The sequence below is a fragment of the Pogona vitticeps genome, chromosome 12 (genome assembly GCF_051106095.1).
Source record: "Pogona vitticeps strain Pit_001003342236 chromosome 12, PviZW2.1, whole genome shotgun sequence".
Classification (NCBI taxonomy): domain Eukaryota; kingdom Metazoa; phylum Chordata; class Lepidosauria; order Squamata; family Agamidae; genus Pogona; species Pogona vitticeps.
In genome coordinates this window covers 4,708,399-4,727,527 of record NC_135794.1, presented here as the reverse complement: position 1 = coordinate 4,727,527, position 19,129 = coordinate 4,708,399, and the positions used below count along the sequence as shown (strand labels likewise).

Genomic DNA, 19,129 nt, shown 5'->3' with positions numbered 1-19,129 from the left:
TTCGAAAGATGAATTATTGTTTCACTTTGGACCAAAGTGCTTTTGTGATTGTAGAGAGAGAGCAAGCATGGGTCTTGTAGAGAGAGAGAGCAAGCACGGGGAGTCCTTGATAGCCAGCTGGCATCTGGATACTGTGAACCCGGAAGGTAAACAGAGGCTGAGCAGGCTGTGCTAATGGAGAAAACAGGAAGGACAAAGAGGTTCTTGGTGTTGCTGTCTTTAACCCTCTACTCTAGGTGAAGAAAAGCCATCCGGTTGTGTTGACAGCTGTGCTGCAAACAGCATTGCCTGGCAACCGGTTGACAGAAAGAAGCTGCCTGGATGCCGAAATGCAATGGCTTCGTGTACCCTCACCCCAAGACCACAGCAGTTTCCTTCCCAACATAAAGGAGGGTTCCAGGGTGGAACGGATGGGAATTGCCCTTGTTTTTGAAATGTTTCCCACCTCTTGCAGCTATGCGGGATGACCGATTTAGCTGGATCCCACCCAGGATCGGTCCTCTACTACAGATCCAATCCATTTAGGGACTGGATCTGTAAAGAAGTGGTGGCTTATCGTGGTTGGTGTTAACATGCCTAGGATTCCATCGCCAATGATCTCCAGAACACAAAACATGAATGTCTGCAGACACACCAGTAGGTTTCTAAGCCTGCTGTTTACCTCGTGGGTGATGCAAACTACAGCATCTTGCTTGCTACTCTTCCAACTGACTAACAGTGAAAGAAGGCAGGACCTGTTTTACATAATGTTGTTGTTGTTGTTTAGTCGTTTAGTCGTGTCCGACTCTTCGTGACCCCATGCTTTTACATAATACACGGGCCAAATGGTGTCATTTTCTCTTGAGATGGAGGAGGAATGAGCAAGCTGAGATGGAGGAGTAATGAGAAACATGGACTACCTCTGGCCCCCCAAAAGCACCCCCTGGTCACTGCCTACTGGCAAAACCCACAACAGATTGTATACGAGGGAAGGAAAGCCAATCCTCTCTCCATCCACTTTGTTTGGCACGTAGGGTTAATCTTCTTTTATATCCAAGACAAACAGAAACCAATTCCATAGAGAAGTATCTTTAAAAAAGAAAAAAAGCTAGAGAGCAACCAAGAGAGAGAAAAGGAAGTGGAAAGATCAAGAAGTCAAAGGTTGCATTCCAACTAGCTATAGGAAATAGGTTTTTTTTTATTATTATTTCAACTTTTCATAAAAATCCATACTTATTGAAACCAAAAGTTACAGAAGAAGTTCGTAACTTTCTATTGATTGTTGTTTTGATTTTGTTGAAATTTCCCGTTCTCATTAGGATTGGCACCGGAGTCTGTTGGAGTAGATCCTACAAACACAGGAAGTTCTGGAGACGTCAGCCAAACGGTTTTCACAAAGAGGACAAGGAAGAAAGTGATGCGGGTTTTACGGGAAACAGAACGGGGAGGCCAGGAGCTTGGTGGAGAGAAGAGAGGTTGGTATGTTTGTTGTACTCTTTGTCTTTATTATTAGTATTTTCTCTCTTTTTTAAAAAAACAACAACACAACAACCCCTCTTTATCAAGTTTTGTCGATTGCTTCCCCCCCCACAAAACCCCATTAGATCATTTTCATATTGAACTTGCGTGGCGCGTCAGCGGCCGAGCTGATGCCCGCGTCCGACTTGCGTGGGACGTATTCGATCTCAATGTTGTGCTTGGTATTGCCTTTGCCCCGGCTCCAGAGGAAAAGAAGCACCAGGCAGAAGAGCACGACCCCCAGGAAGGAGATGAAGCCCATGGTGGTGGCAATGATGAGGGTCTTGATGTCAAAGGGGAAAGGCACGGTGGCGCGCGTGCTGTTGGCATCACTCTCGTTGGGCTGGTTCGAGATGAAAGCAAAGGTCTTGTTGGGCTGGTGGGGCCAATCCGGGGAGTAGCTGCGGACGTGCAGGTGGGCCAGCATGGTGTCATTGCCACCGGCGTTGCTGGCGATGCATAGGTAGGTGCCATTGTCTTGGATCTGGGCGTAGCGCACCTCCAGAGTGCCATCGGGGAAGACGGTGAGCCGCCCGTTGGTTTTGGTAGAAATTAGGTGCTTCCTTGGGGAGAGCCACATGATGGCGGGAGGAGGGTCTCCATCCGCCCGGCAGATGAACTGCACCGTGTGGCCCTCATCCACAAAGATCTGCTGAGGTTTGCGGTCCCGTATCCGAGACCGGCGGCAGATGAAGTAGTTGGGCAGCAGAGCCTCGGAGAAGTCCTTGAACTCTTTCCCCTGGACAAATTCCGGGGTTGCACAGGTGGGTTGTCGTTTGTTGAAGTTTAGCCTCCAGCGACGGCGGAAAATCCAGAGGAGCCGACAGTCACAGGCCAAGGGGTTGTTGTCTATGATGAGCGTCTCCAGGTTCCCCACAGAGTGGAAGGCTGACTCTTCCAAGGTGTTCAGGAGATTCCCCGAAACGTTCAAGATGCGCAGATAGTTCAGGCCCCGAAAAGCGTACGGTTCCACCACAGTGAGCTGGCCGCCCACCAGCTGGATCTCTTGAAGCCTGAGGAGGTCATGGAGCATGGACCCTTCGATGGTGGAGATGGGATTGTAGGACAGGTTCAGGAACCTGAGATAGACCAAGTGCCTCAAGGAGACGTAAGGGATGGAGGTCAAGTTACAGTGGGTGATGGACAGGGACGTCAAGTTCAGTCCGTACAGGCAGTTGGACGTCATGGTATCTAAATAGGGCCAGTGTGAAATTTCGAGGATCTTGAGTCTATAGAGCCTCCGAAAGGAGTAATCCCTGATGGCGTTGATGTTCAGGTGACGCAACCGGAGCACAATTAAGCCGTGCAAGTGAGAAAGGGCTTCCGTAGGGATGGTAGTCAAATTGCATTTTTCCAACGTCAGCTGCTCTAAGCTGTTGAGGCCGCTAAAGGCCCGGTGGGATATATAGACCAGGTCATTATCCCCAACCTCCAAAGACTTGAGGTTGTATAAATCCTGGAACATATAATCCAGGAGGATCACAATTTTATTCTCACTAATGTCCAACTTGGTCAGGTTGCTGAGTCCAGTGAACACCCCGAGAGGGATGAGTTTGAGCCGGTTACTCCTGAGACCGAGAGTCCTGAGGTTGAAAAGATTGTTGAAAGCTCCCGGCTCGATGGCACTGATAATGTTCTCGTTTAGCTCCAGCTCCTCCAAGTGAGGATAATTGGCAAACTCATCCTGGTTGAGAGTCTTGATACGGTTCTTCCCCAGGTCCAAAAGTTTGGTCTCGGTAGGAATCCCCTCGGGGACGGTCAAGAAGCGCTTCCGGTGACAGAGCACGGAGCGTTCCTGGGCAGAACAGTCACAGCGGGGCGGGCAGCCGGTGGCAGAGCCTGAAAGGATGGAACCCAACATCAAGATCAGGATTGGCTGCCAGCAGGCCAGGATTGGGCTATACATGCTCAAGTCGCCCACGACCATCCTATCTTTCACCTGTAAGCAATAATGAATAGGGTGACAGAGAGAGAGAGAGAGAGAGAAGAGAAGGCATTAGAAATGAGGAACATCAAAATCATAAACATAGCATAAAAGACAACATCATTTAGTCCACAAAGGGAATTTAAAAAAACCCAACAGCAATACACAACTAAGGCCAACAGATTGACTATTGCTGAAGTCCAGTAGTAAGAGATTGACTATTGCTGAAGTCCAGTAGTAAGTTGCGACTTGAGTAGGCCCATTGAATCAGTGAAACTTGCAGAGGAGTTGACTCACAACAGATTTCATGGCCCTGCTCTAGTGCAGCTTTCCTGCGCTAAGCGACAGGATCGCAGCCCAGGAAAAGGAATGATTAAATACAAAAGCAAAGTTGCAGCCTTTAAGACTCAGTGAGATGCATGCAGTGTCTGGAGAGGTGGGTTGTAATCCACAAACATTTACAACGAAATAAATATCTTGGTCTTAAAGATGCCACCGTCTTTTCAGTTCTATTTTTGTCCCTGTTCAAACAAAGCCGCCATGGCTACCTATCTCAAAACAAAGAGGACAGATGTGCTCATAAAACACCAAGGATATTGTAACCTCTCTCGTTTTCAAACCTAAGGGCCACTTCAGCCAATGAATGTTTTGGACTTTCTCTCTCTCCCTCTTTCCCTGTTCATTTCCCCTCCTAATATTAAACATAACTGAAGAGGTCTGGACAACTTAACACAGTCTGAGGATGTATGTTTCAATGGGATCTTAATAAAAGTTGGACCTTACTTCTACAGTATTTTTGTGCACTCCAGTGGTTGCTACATTTTTGAAATGCTTCCGAGTTGTGTCAAGGACTGGGGATAACAGAGATGGCTTGAGAAGAATGGGCAACGGCACAAAAGAAAGTCTACACTTAGGACATTAATGCAAGGAACACCCTCTTCCCCAAGGCACTTGCTTTTCAACTGATTCTTGGACATGAGAAAGCATTCAAATATCCCACACAAACCCAGCATGCTACAGGCCTGTACTTCATGGCTGAACCAGTTTCGGAGCTTGATCTTTTGTTAGTATCTGGAGGATTTTTGCAGCCAGCCCCTTCGAGGCACAGTGAAATCTTAGCATGTATCAGAGAACAAAGGGAGGTAAGGCTTGAGTAAAGACATGCTTGACCGTCCCCTAACAAGCTAGAAACAGATGGACACGTTGACGAACTCCTTCTGAACTTGGAAGGAACAGATTGCAAAGTAGATCTTTGAAGCCCAAGCCTCTGCGTTGAATCACCAAGCGTTGTTTGTGCCAGGCGCCTAACGAGGAAGGTGAAGGGAAAAAAAATCCATCCGCGTTGCTAAGACTTTGCTAGAGGCCCATGAGAGGAGAAGAATAACTTGGGAGCTGCACTAAGATCCTTTTCTGGGTCAAGGTGAGCCTCAGAAGCTCCATGAAATGCAAAGCTGATGCTTCTGGGGTTGTGGGCTCATCGCTGTTGACTCCTTGCCATAACCCCTTGATGAGATAATTGCTCCCAGCGTTATAACTCAGGAACCAGCCAGTACCAAGAGGGGAGTCTGCATTCCGCTCATGTATGGCAAGGAGAGCTGGCTCCGTTAATGAGGCCCTGGCTCCAGAGATGAGAGACATCCAAATGATAGCAGCTTCTGGCTTAGTTAGCAGAAGCAGCTGCTAGCTTGCAACAGTGCACAAGGAGCTCCTGCTTGGAAAATGGACAGTACCATCTATCTTTCTCTCTGCCCCAAATAAAAACCCCCCTCCTTACAGTGTCTCAGAGAAGGGAGAACCAAGCAACAGATTGAGGCAGGCAGAATTCCAGACTGTACCATGTCAGGATCAATTGCAGTTGGAAGATGGCTATGCTTCTGTTTCCTTCATGAGATACTGATTTCTTTTTCCTCCTGCATGCAATGAGCTCATGATGAGAAGCAGGGGAGAGCATGAAAAAAGAAGAATATTAAAACTGCAACGTCAACCTGCAGTCTGAAATGGTACAGTCCAGAATTCTGTCCCCTTATTCTGCATGTGGTGTGGATGATTCTGAGACTCAAGAGCACACCAGTGAAATTTCAGGGCCACCCAAAGCATTTTGCTGCTGGAGGTTTAGCTGATGGCGGGATTGCAACTGGATGTGATATGATCCAAGTTTTGAAGTAAGAAGTTATAGGTAATGCAGTTAAATGTAACTAGTTCTGTTTGGGGAAATGAGAGCATAACCAAGTTACATTTCAAACATCATGCATTGAGCACGATGACATTAACTCTACCAGTGTAACTCCTCACTTTCTAGTTATTTTCCAATGCTACTTTTAAAGGATATTTTAAGGGCTCTTTTGCCAGAAGGTGTATAATATTCTTTTATGAATCCTAAGGTTTAAAAGGGAGGGTGACAGAAATGTAAGATAACAAATAATGAGTTACTTTCCAAGCATTATCATGGGTACTTACACTTAATTAAAAGTATAACACATGCTTACTAAATTTCCTGATAAAAATGGTGTCTTAACACATTAGCACTCCACCCCAAAAAAGGCACTTCCTGAAAGATTTTTTTCCTCATACACAAGAGGAAGATGATGATGATGCTTATTTTGATCAGCATCCCATCCGCACCAAAACCCACTGCGTTTTTGCACAAAAAATGTACATTTTCCATTCAAAACCTTGGATTTCACAGAAATTTCAAGGTTCTCCATGGAAGCGCACAAGGTTTTTTGTGCAAAAAAGATAGATTCTTCTATGCACAATGCACAACCTTTTCCTGCCCCCACCCTCCCCCCCACCCACATAGATGCAAAGTGTTCTTGAAGAAAATGAAGAATGAAGAAAAAGGGCAAGGTCTTCCATAATGACTGCCAAGAGGAAGAACACATGCTTTTTTTATTTCTCCTGGGAGAACCAAATAAGCAAAAATTACTTTACTGGAGCAAGTTCAGAGGAGAGCAAGAAGAATGATGAGGGGACTCGAAACCAAGGCCTAGGAGGAAAGACTGAAAGAATTCCCCGTGTTTAGCCTTGAGAAAGGAACACTGAGGGAGATGTGATAACACTTTTTAAATACTTGAAAGGTGGTCATACAGAGGAGGGCAGGATCTGTTCTCGATCATCCCAGAGGGCAGGACACACAACAATGGGCTCAAGTTACAGGAAGCTAGATTTCGGTTGAATACAATCATGTCCCGCTTAACGATTGCCCCGCATTATGACAAATCCGCTTTATGATGATCTTTTTGCGATCACAATTGCTAGGGGTTGGATTTGATGGTCTTACAGGTTCCTTCCTACTCCGTTATTCTATATTTCTACGGCAAGTTAGTTCAAAGGAGTAATACTGGAATAAGTAAAGAGAAAATAAAATGTTCTGAAAGATAATTTCCCAAGATCTCGGTACAACTGGAGCGATGGGGGAGCCAAGGCTTGTGTATATGTGGAAAAGAAGAAAAAGCTGGAGTATTTGAAAGGGAAGCATGAGAAACCCTAGAAGTGGCTGTGGAAAAGAAATCCACAGATTATGCCATGGTATGATCATGACTCTGTGTGATCTTCAGAATCGTGGTGAATCGCAGTGCAATTTCAGGTGAACCCTGAAACCACAGTAAAGCTTAAAAGCTTAAAACCCTCGCCTTCCCAAGATCAAGCAAGATGTTTAAAAAATCTAGTTTAGAAGCAGTAGAAAAACCAGGACAGTCCTCCAAAACATGGCCGTTATGAATCCAGAAATAACATCTCCTTAAACTTTGGTTTCAGAGATATAATGCAGAAGATGACTAGCAAGTGTCCCTCAGGTCACCAAATGTCTTGGTTAAAATGCTAACTTCTCGGAATCTGAATTTCTTCCTCTCCCCAACCTCTTTCTTGCAGGAGAAAAAGATCTCCATCCTATTTTAAGCTCTTTAAAACGTTCATTTCCCTGGAGAGGGAGCTGGGATCAGTGAAATGCAGTTTGAATGAGGAACTTCTATTAAACTGGAGCAGCAGGCAAAAAAACTCCAAGGCAAGCCACCTCAATCATACCAAAATATGCCCCATAAATGCAGATGTTTCTTCAAGCCTAGCCTTATTGACCAAATGGGTGTGTCCTCCTAACTTTTGACCTTTCCTTTTTTTTTCATGCATTTGTGCCAATATTTTCCTGATAGGCTGTACATGTTAAGTGCTTCCTGATGAACTGAAGCAGGAAGGGAACTTTTTAACCCCTTACAGACTGAATCCAGCTGGCAGCACCAAGTAGAGTGAACCCATTGAATCTATAGCAAGTGTGGATGCAGGAATTGAGTTAATGGGTCCACTCTAGTTGGAAGTTGGCAAGAAGATTTAGACTCAGAGGTTCAGAACTTCAGCTCCCCAAAGCCTCAGTCAGGCTGGCCAATGGTAAAGGGTTGGGAGAACTGTTGTCTCAAATATCTGAGGACGTAATATTCCTGACCCCCTAAATTAGACCCTTTGGGTAGTTCTGCCACTGCTGCTAGCTCAGAACATCTCTTCCTAAGAACCCCACTCGATACATCCAATTGAGCATAAATGGGACTTAAAATGTTGTAGTCAACTCTTTGGGATAATTTACCATATTCAAAAATGCTGGTACAGTTGAAGATTTATTTTCAACCTGACGTAGCAAACCCAAAACACTGGTTAAGGACTTTCTGTTCTCAGAACTGGGAAATCGACAGATGTATAAGGCCTCGGCATAACTGGGTCCCTCACCATTTAGATTTTTAGGGTTTCCTTCAGCCTTCTTCAACCTGATCCCCACCAGATGTTTTGAATTTCAGCTCCCATGCTGGTTGACCAATATGGGGCTGAGCCTGGAGGAAATTGATCTCCAGAACATTCTGAAGGCATTTGGAAGCTGGGAAAAAGTATCTGATGCTATAAGAGATCAAAAACTGATGATCGTCTTCACATAGTGTATCACCAAACTATAGAAACCACCACCACATCCCAGTATGTCATAGTAACTGCCAGTTTTGACCTGACTTTAGAAGGGGAGTACAGTATATAAATTCACAGAGGGTAAGGCCATCAGTGGCTACTACTCATGGTGTGTATAGATGACTTTCCATATCAGAAACAGTTGTTGGGAACACTGTCTTCCATTTAGGGTTGCCAGGAGAGCAACACCACATTCCTCGAGATTTCCAGTCAAGACCTAAGACCAGGGAGAAGGCCCTTGCAATGTCATCCAGGTGGAGAACCAAGGTTGGTGGGTAATCCTTGTGCCATTACATCCGGAGCTTAAGCAACAGTAATGTTCATGAGCCATAATGTTTCTGGCCCATTCCCTTCCCTTGCTCCCAATGGCAGAAGAGGACCCAACCTTATTGTGTGAAAAAGCCAGGAAAATGGAGTGAGAGAGCTGACAAGTACTGTATAGATGTAGGGGGACATCATAGCTCAGTGGTTCAGGTCTCTGACTGCAGAGTCAAAAGTTGGGAGTTTGATTCCCCACTGTAACCTCCTTGACAGGGCCCCTTCCAGCTTTGCAGTTCTATGATGATGATGATGATGATTTTACTTCATTCTTTATCCCAGTTTCCCCCAACAAAGCACCCTCCAAACATGTTGGACTACGACACCCATTGTTGCCAACCCACGTGGCCAGTAATAATGGTGGTGGTGGTGGTGGTGATGATAATGATGATGATGCCATTTGGAGTCACAAATGCACAGACTCCATAACACTGAAGCATCAGGTGTCATGAGTTTAGAGCCATTTCCTCATCATCATCCAGAGATTTGGAGACCCAGAGATGCATAACTATTGAGGCCACTGAGACCTGAGAACCTTAAGTTTGGTCCTCTCTGTAGGATTACCACCAGCATTTGGTTGCCATTGTGGAAAGCAGGGTCCAGTGCAGTTGTTTTGATGTTCTGACAACTGCCACTGGCACTCAGGCTCTGTGTTTTGAGGGTGCCATCGAGACTGGCACATCAGCTTCCTTGAACTTCCTGTTGGCTGATCCCACTAGGAGCAATCCCCACTTTCCGACTCCCATCGCACTCTAAGCCCAGCCTAGGCCTGAGGAACATGTCTCAATGTTCCATACTTTTCATGCTCAGCTGCGCCCCGGTACCTTCTGCCCCTTTCCTCCTTTGTGTCTATCCTGCTGGGACATTTGCTTGAGCTAGAACTGCTGGATAGCTCAGTAGGTTAGGTTTCTGGCTGAGGAGCTAGAGGTCAAGATTTTGATTCCCCACAGTGCCCCCTTGACAGAGGCTGGACTTGATGATCTACAGGATCCCTTCCAGCTCTGAAGTTCTAAGATTATTATGAACTGCTGGATAGCTCAGTAGGTTAGGTTTCTGGCTGAGGAGCCAGAGGTCAAGATTTTGATCCCCCATGGTGCCCCCTTGACAGAGGCTGGACTTGACGATCTACAGGATCCCTTCCAGCTCTGCAGTTCTAAGATTATAAGAGATAACCTAGCGAGAGCCGTTCTGTTTTGCATCTTGAATGGCTGGATCTAAACACTTGCTGAGGCCCAGCCACGAGACAGTCTGAGCAGTAAATACCGCACCCGCTAAATCTGCGGTTGGCCCCTCAAGCTCTCCTGTTCCTGGGAAGAGGCAAGCTGATTTGAAAAGCAAATGAGGAAGGAATGTTGCGTTCGCAACAAGCCCTGCCAAGAGATGATCCCACGTCTGATATATAAAGTTATTTGGGAGAACTTATGGCTTTGCCAAGGCAGACTTTCCTTCCCCACCATAAAACAACCCCACTGTCTTGTCAGCAGGATGCGAAAACTTCGCCTCCCACTCCTTCTGGTGGTGACTCCATTTTTTTGTGTGTGTGCCACTCAAGCTGCTACAAAGGATTTAGTTGCGTTAATATTGCCTGATGCATGCGTTCCGCTCATCATCCCACTGGCCATGTTTATTTCCGTCGTTATGTACATGCTCATCATTTGCTCCGGCTAATGCTGCTTATTTTACATCGTTGGCTGAACACTGCCTTTGACGGCCGTGATGCGTGTTTGTGTGCTGCATAGATTTGTGGGCATCTTCCTCATTACTTCTCACCCACCCCCAGGTACTATTTATGGATCTTGGATAGTCCCTGCACCTTACATTTCTTGCTGCTGTCATTTGACCGGGAGAGTTATGGCCCCTGCTTAAAATTTCCTTCCCTTTCCAAAACAGAATTATTCCGGTATTTGTAGGAGTTGCTAGGATGAGAAGTGACGGGTGAACCATAAATATGTCAGGTTTCTACCATGCCAGGAACCATGAACTCAATGAATCAGGACCATCCTGGAGAATTCAATTATAGCTTGTCCTGCTGAATCCAGAGGTCCAATTCCAGACTGAACGGTGGATCTTCTCCAGCTCTCGCTCAGCATTGCTCTCGATTAGTCAGGGAAGGATGAATCTCAGCCCATCAGCCATGCCGGTTAGGGCTTAGGGGTTGTGTCCTCCACAGCAGGGGTCCCCAACCGTGGGCTTCCAGATGTTCTTGGACTTCAGCTCCCAGAAACCCTGGCCAGCAGAGGTAGTGGTGAAGGCTTCTGGGAGTTGTAGTGCAAGAACATCTGGAGGCCCAAGGTTGGGGACCACTGTTCCACAGGCATCCATGCTACCTGGAGGCCGCACCCTTTGGAACAATCGATTCTGAATTATATAAATTGTTCTACCTTCACCTTGATGAGAAGGTTGCTTGTGGGTTTCCGAAATGCATCACAGATAAAAGGGGGTCGGGGGCCAATTTTCGCCCGACTAAGGTTCATCTTATCTGCTCAGTGGCTGCTCGTAGGCTTTGGAATGCACTGCCCCAAGGAGCCACATTGGCCCCCTTCCCTCTGGCCTTTCCCTTCCCTTCCCTTCCAGGATGGCTTTGTGAGTGGGCGTTGTTTCTGGAATGCTATTTTAATTGAATTCAGAGATTTTTAGAGGTTTTCCAATTTTTTTTTTAAAAAAATGTGGTTTGAAAATATTTATTTTTTGAATATGCAATGATTAAAATTGTGGTTTTTATGCTATGTTATGGCTATTTGTATTGTAATTTAGTACTATTGTTTATTGAGTGTGGTTTTAACTGCTTGTTAACCACCCAGAATCGTGCCTCGGCATTAATGGGGCAGTAGGACAAATGTTGGCTCGACAGCTTGGAAACGGGGATGAGCACCGCGCCCTAGAGTCGGACACGACTGGACGAAATGTCAAGGGGAACCTTTACCTTTACCTATATATATTAAGGGACGTGGTGGCACTGCGGGTTAAACTGCAGAAGCCTCTGTGCTGCAAGGTCAGAAGACCAGCTGTCGTAAGATCAAATCCAGGCAATGGAGGGAGCTGCCGTCGCTTGTCCCAGCTCCTGCCAACCTAGCAGTTCGAAAGCAAGTAAATGCGAGTAGATAAATAGGGACCACCACGGTGGGAAGATAATGGCATTCCATGTCTAGTCACGCTGGCCACGTGACCACGGAAGATTGTCTTTGGACAAACGCTGGCTCTACGGCTTGGAAACAGGGATGAGCACTGTGCCCTAGAGTCGGACACAATTGGACTAAATGTCAAGGGGAACCTTTACCTTTACCTTTATATATTAAAGTAATAAGTGAATAATTCTTTACAATATTTTTAAATTTGTTATGATTGCCTAGTTCCTGGTGAGCTACTTTGGGTGCCCTATAGAGAGAAAGGTGGCATATAAATAAAATCATCTTTTTCCATGGAAGTTGCTTGGAGAGACTGAAGAAGTTCACCCTCTACGTCTTCCCTCCCATCATCCAAACATTGGCTTAGTTGATGATACCGCCTCAGATATAGTGCTAGGAGACACGTAGTGCTTATTTGGCCTGCACTCCAATCAGGCTTAGCAAGCCAATCTTCATGATCTTATGGGATGCGGTCCATCAGCATCTTCCAGAACATTACCATCTCTGGACTTTCCATATCTGATTGGCTTCACCTTGCTATGTTTTCTGCTGAAGCCAAGATCTCGTGGGGAGACACAGCTGAGGGTTCCCGTTTAAAGTATTCTTTAGAAGCCTGCTTTGAGAGTCCACCTTATTTCAAAGGCTGCGCTCATCTTTCTTTTTGTTTTGGAATTCTTTTAATTGCCAGCAACAAAAGAGAGATTTGGCTGCCTCTATTTTTAGGTTACTGTCAATTGTCTTCTCTCTCCCCCCTCCCCCCAGTGATTTTATTTAAGACGTTATGCCTCTGTTTTAGATAGCACCGCATTGATCCGGTGTCTGAGCAGTGTCTTGAGTCACCAGATCAGTGACATTAAATCCTGGCGAAACAAATAGGATGAAACTGTATAAATACTTTGCAAATTCATTCCTCCCCAGGCAGAAAGTTATTCCCAGTTTGCCTCGCTCAACCCACCAGTTATGTCTAACAAAAAATGATGGCCATTTTGCTAGAGAAATGAACTCCTTCCTAGCAGGCCTGCCCAATGGCAAAGGGGTGTGTGTGTCCAAATGGTGTACAGCCATAGACGGGAGAAGAAACACTGGGATTCCTTTATGAATCCATCATTTTTTAGATAGGGTGGAGTTTAGGACAGGTGGGACTGTTGTTGTTTGTTGTTTAGTCGTTCAGTCATGTCCGACTCTTTGTGACCCCATGGACCAGAGCACGCCAGGCCCTCCTGTCTTCCACTGCTTCCCGGAGTTGGGTCAAATTCATGTTGGTCACTTCGATGACCCTGTCCAACCATCTCATCCTCTGTCGTCCCCTTCTCCTCTTGCCTAAAAACACTTTCCCAACATCAGGGTCTTTTCCAGGGAGTCTTCTTTTCTCACGAGATGGCCAAAGTACTGGAGCCTCAGCTTCAGGATCTGTCCTTCCAGTGAGCACTCAGAGTTGATTTCCTTTAGAATGGATAGGTTTGTTCTCCTTGTAGTCCAGGGGACTCTCAAGAGCCTCCTCCAGCACCACAGTTCAAAGGCATCAGGGACTAGATGGGGGCATTAATTGGCCACAACCGCTAGTGTCCATCTCTACTGGAAGAAGTATTTCATTTGGCGCTTTCCAAGATGCTGTTTTTGCCTCCAGCATCAGCTATATAGAAGATACAGTAACCAGGAAGAGTGGTGGTGGTTATTATTTATTATTATTATTATTAATCATTATCATCATCTTAGAACTTCAGAGCTGGAAGGGATCCTATGGATCATCAAGTCCAGTATTTGTCAAGGAGGGTCATGGGGAATCGAACTCCCAGTTTCTGGCTCCACAGCCAAACCACTGAGCTATACGGTCCTCCAGAGAAAACAGGTCCCCTATATCTGGTGGCCAGAGGTAGCCCACACTTCTCAGAACAATCTATGAGGTTAAAGCTCTTTAATCCTCCCCTGGAATGCCTTGGCTATAGAGAGGAGAAATCAGAGGATATGCTCTTATTACATGGATGGACAGTTTTGGCTGTCTGGAAGTTTCAGGACTACAAATTCCAGCAGCCCTAGCGAGCGTGACGAATGTTGAAGGATCAGAAGAACTTTAGTTCCAGAATGTCACGAGGGCTGAAATGGCCCACTTTTGCTCTCGTTAAATTGAGATGGCCCCGGTTGCCGCTGCCTCCAGGGTGAACCTCACACGTTTTTCGACTGGAGGGCAAGCAATTCATGATGATTTGCCCCAAGTTCAGGAACATACTATCCAAAGCCAGGCAGGACATTTCAAAAACCTTGAACTACAAAGACTCTTTAATAATGATCATGAATTGTCAAGTCAATTCTGACTTGTGGTGACCCATTTCAGGGTTTTCCTGATAGACAATACTCAGAAGTGGCTTACCATTGTCCCCTCTTCTAGGGTGCCCTGGGACGGTGCAGCTGGCCCAAGGCCACCCAGGCTAGCTCTTCTCCCTGGAGGCACACAATGGGGGGATTGAACTCCCCACCTCTGGCTCCACAGCCAGATACAGGAACCTTTGAGCTATCCAGCCAGCTGATGGGCTTATCCACAAGGCGGGAGCAACAAATATCACCACTAAGCATTTGCTTCCCCTTCCTGAACCCAAAATTTGCTGCCTGGAGCAGCAAACTAAGTTTCCTTATGGAAGGATGAGGCCTGCAACTTCCAAGGCCCTCTGAGATAGCACCAACATGGAGTTCCATAAATACAGTGAACCCTCTACTTATGGAATTAATCCGTATTGGAACGGTGGCTGCAAGTCGAAAAATCTGTAGGTCGCATCTCCATTGACCTACAATGCATTGAAAACCGATTAATCCCGTAACTGGCAGTTTTTATTCTATTTTTGTTCCATTTTGGTTTTTTTCTGGTCTGCAAGTCGATTCTCCGGCTGCAAGTCGAATCTAAATTTTGTAGCCAGAGAAGTCTGTAACTCGAAAAGTCTGCAAGTCGAGCCGTCTGTAAGTCGAGGGTCCACTGTAATTGCCCCCATAGATAGAGGAATGTGGTGATACAGTCCAGTTTCATTTGCGCTTTCGTGGACTTAACCCACGCCATCAGAAGCACGGAGCACTAATATTCCAGCTCCAGGGTTCGAGAAGCACTCGTTCTGCGTGCAGGGTAGAACAGCATGAACTAAAGCCACCGAAAACCATGACTCTGTTTCTAACACCAGCCAGGCATTTTCAAAGGGTTGGTGAGCATAAACATTCTGGCAACAGTAGGCTGAGCTACACTATGTGATTACCCTTCGAGTTGTTAAAGCAGTGTTAATGTGCTTACCAGAGAACCTTTGTTTTAGTTAAAGATAGAAGATTTGCTTTGTCTCTTAGTCTCATGGGGGAAAAAAATCATTTAAGTCATACACAGTAGGACAGTAATGCAGAGAAACTTGCAAGGATAAGCTAGTTTATGACTACTGTTGATAATACAATAGTCATTTTATGGTTGCTGTTTCATTCCATCCATCCCACCGCCATAACTAGAAGTAGTGTGCACATATAAAGCCTGGAGATTGACTGTTGTGCTTCATGTATCTGAGGGTGTAGGACAGATCTACAAAAAAAGCACATTTAGATAAAACCCTTAGTCTTACAGGCCCCGTACAAGCCTCTGTGTTGCTTTCTTTGCTTGAAATGTATGAACTCGGTTACCTCCTTGGGAACACAACAGCAAAAAGGACGACACTGTGATTGTGACACTGATTGCACAGCCAGGGTGAAAGCAATGAAGCCTACACTTCATGACTACACTGTTTGGGGACATGGTTGACTGACAGGGTTATCCCCCACCTCTTTTCCCCCAAGCCAATGAAGGTGCAACCTGATAGCTAGAGAGAGAGAGAGAGAGAGAGAGAGGTCTTGCCTTTTAGATTAAGGATGTATGGCTTTGTAATTTAAGAGCGATTGCTGCAGGGAAACTGGTATGTGTGTGTCTCCTCCAGATTATGAATGTGAAGAAAACGTATGCATGTAGGTATGCCCTTGATGACACTGTCTGTCTTGATGCATCAAGGCTGCCTTGTCAAGGAATCACTAAGTCTCTACTAGAATTCGCCAGAGTACTGTAGGCACAAATCAAGAAAAGCCTGGTGTAGGAGTCAAGGATTTGTACAAAATGGCTCTGTGCAAAACTAATGTCTTTCCCCTTGCCCAGTAGGCACAGGACTATCTGATTGTCCACTAAGATATAAATAACCCATCCCATGCTTCAAAACTTTTTTAAAAAAAGGCAACGCAATCGTCATTTTGAACATTTGTGCAATTTGGAACCACTCATTCAAAAACTGTTTTCATAAATGTAACCCCTCTTATTAAGTATAACACAAAACACCACAACCTCTTGCAGGCAAGGAGGGGGGGGGAAGGAAGGGTGCCTTTGCCATTTTTATTTACAAGAATGAGATAAGCAAGCATTTACGTCTCTGTTCTCGTTTGCAGTCCTAATCTGGCCTGCAGGAGAGTCAGGGTGGGGCTGGGAGCCTCTAGAGCAGTGGTGTCCAACCTTGGCCCTCCAGATATTCTTGGACTTCAGCTCCCAGAAGTCTTCACCACCACCTCTGCTGGCCAGGATTTCTGGGAGTTGAAGTCCAAGAACATCTGGAGGGCCAAGGTTGGACACCACTGCTCTAGAGGCTTCCCTGCCATGAACACTGCCCTCTACAGACTGGAGGACTTCATTAATAAACCAAGCTATGTCTTTTCCCCCAATGGATGAGGATTCCAGTAATCTCTGATGGGGGAAGCACCAAAACAACAACAACAACAAAAAAAACACACCATGATGTTTCTAAGGAACCATGCTACTTGCTGGAGTGTCCTTGCTCAAGGTTGTCTACTGTTCTACCGGATCCTCTCAGGCAGCCGCTCCAAAGAAAGCCAGGAAATCATCCACTGGAGGCCAGGCCTTCTTTGTGGTGGCATCAACACTTTGGAAGCAACACCCGGCGGAGCAGTGCCTGGCCCCCTGCCTCCCAATGTTTAGAAGGCTTCTGAGAAAACTGCTTTTCCTGCCTGATTTTATGCCTCACGTTCCGCCTTCTGTTTGAAAACTATGCTTCTTTACTGTCTGGTTGTTTTTATGTACAATGTTATTGCTGTTGGGTTCTATTTTAGCACACCCAGAAGAGTGTGTCACGCTAATGGAGGGGTATAAAAATTAATAATAATATTGGAACTGCCGAGCTGGAAGGGACACAGTGGATCATTGAATCTGGTCAAGGAGGCTCAGTGGGGGAATCAAATTCCTGACCTCTGGCTCCACAGCCAGATGCTTAAACTACTGAGCTATCCAGCAGTTAAAAATTTATATATATATGCACACACATACATACGGTAAATAATAAGGGCCTCACCATTTCCCCATGGACAGATAAGCTCCCATCTCACTGGGCTCATAGATGGGGGTTGAATCCTAGAGGAAATACAGTTTTGTTTATTTTTCTAAAACTTGTTTAACATCTTCTGTTCTTATTTTATGCACCGGTGACGTTGATCATCCAACCAGAGAAAGTGGTAGCTCTAAATAATCTTTGTACTGAAAACAGAAAAGGAAAAAGAAAAAGAAAGGGGGAAAAAATATCAGACAAGCATTTTAGAAGTAGGGAGAAATAAATGCCAGAAACATGTTCAGGACTGTGAATAAAATCGGTACAGTAGCTTCAGCTCTAGCCTCTCTGACAATCTTGTACCACTCCAGAGGATGTCAATTGTTAAAAATTTTAATGGCACTGCAGCTTGCAAAAAAATAAAAATATATAAAAAAATCTGTGCTCCCCTCCTTTTCCAAAGAGTCGTTTTGTTATTCTCCTTTGGAATCTAATGCACTTGACTCTCCCCTCTTGCTGAGAGAGACATTTAGCAAAATAGAGAGAGCGGCAGAAACATCGCCTGCAAAACAAAACGCAGTCAGAGGGGTCTAATTAGGCCAAGATTGAAACCGCTCCACCTCATTATATTGAAGAAGAGCCCGCCTTATCTGGATGCGTACAGGAGCTGAAAATTTTATGCGCATCTCTGGAGAAGAGCAGGGGCTTCAAACAGACATGAGACAATGGGAGAAGAAGCACGGCATACATCTTTGGTTTTGATCCTGTGATAGTAGACGGCCCACGTTTGCTGATGATTCATCCAAGGATATGCCAAATTCTTGCAAGAGATGACTGGATTTTGAATGTGCAATGAACGCAACTATGCCTTGCTTGAGTTGTCTAAAGACACACACCCATACGTCCATGAAAGCTCTACGGAGGAGAGTCGGCTATGGATGAAAGCAGCTGAGATGTGGTGGAAGTCCTACTGGAAAAAAAGGGAGAAGCACTAGGTTGTCGCCCACTGGTTGCAACAGATGGGGAGATGAGATGATGAGGTTTCCTCCAACCAGAACTGCTTTCTCTTGTAGCTCTTCCAGCTAATTCTGGCAGGAGGAGGAGTGAAGGAGCAATAAAGATCTCTGGAAGTTGAGTCATGGTGACTGGACTTCTTTCTTCTTAGGTTGAAACGTTTTGTTCCTCATCCAAGCAGCTTCTTCAGTCTGACGAGAGTGGGTCGGAGATCCCTGAGAGATCCTCCATGTTGGCTTCATGTCCCCCTGGTCTGAATCGGCTGTCGTGAATAACCAACATGGAGGAGATATCGGGGACCTCTTAGTCTCCTCAGAACTGAAGAAGCTGCTTGGATGAGGAACGAAATGTTTCAACTTAATAAGGAAGAAGTCCAGTTGCCATGACTCCAACTTCCAGGTATCTTTATTGCTCATTCACTCCTCCTCCTGCTGGAATCACTTGGAAGATTCTTGTGTTTTTTGAAACCCTACCACCTAGAAGACTACTGGATTTGTTCCGGCTAGAATTCTGGGGTTTTTAGGTCAAACAACAAAAAGCCCTCTTAGGTACTTGATGTAAGTTACATTCAGCATTATGAGACTGCAAAGCATTAGGGGTATTGTAGTCTTCCAGTCTGTTCGGCTCCATACAAGCTGCTTCTCAGGAAATCCCATTTCAAGTAAGTAAGGCCACATGAGCTGGCCCAAAACCCTCTGGCTTCTCACCCAAACCAATATTCCCTAAGTTTCCATCTGGAATGGCTCCAACCTTGGAAGCCTTCAAGAGAAAATTGGACCACCGTCTGTCAGATCTGCTTCCATTTGGATTCCTGCCTTGAACACGAGATTGGACTCCATGGCTTTAGAGGCCTCTTCCAACTCCATGATTTTCTGATTCTGTGAGCTGGTCATGACATGCTGTCATCCTAAGAGCCCAGCATGGCTAACGGCCAACTGAGAGGACACAAGACCAGCCAAAGCTGTTCTGTAACCTCCAACCCAAAGGACGATGGA

At 45.6% G+C, this 19,129-nt stretch overlaps 1 protein-coding gene across 5 annotated transcripts in view; it reads right to left on the bottom strand.

Moving 5' to 3' along the window:
- Positions 1-1,157: 1,157 nt before the first annotated feature.
- Positions 1,158-19,129, bottom strand: part of LINGO1 (leucine rich repeat and Ig domain containing 1) — a 489,212-nt gene continuing 471,240 nt past the window's right edge. For 4 of the 5 annotated variants that reach the window (XM_072981826.2, XM_078380922.1, XM_072981821.2 and 1 more), the window contains one exon: positions 1,158-3,436. In XM_072981826.2, the coding sequence (XP_072837927.2) occupies positions 1,580-3,424 (1,845 nt within the window). In that variant the 5' untranslated portion in view covers positions 3,425-3,436 and the 3' untranslated portion in view covers positions 1,158-1,579. Of the gene's footprint in view, positions 3,437-17,147; positions 17,207-19,129 lie in introns of all 5 variants that reach the window. The other variant, XM_072981825.2, reaches the window with a different exon arrangement.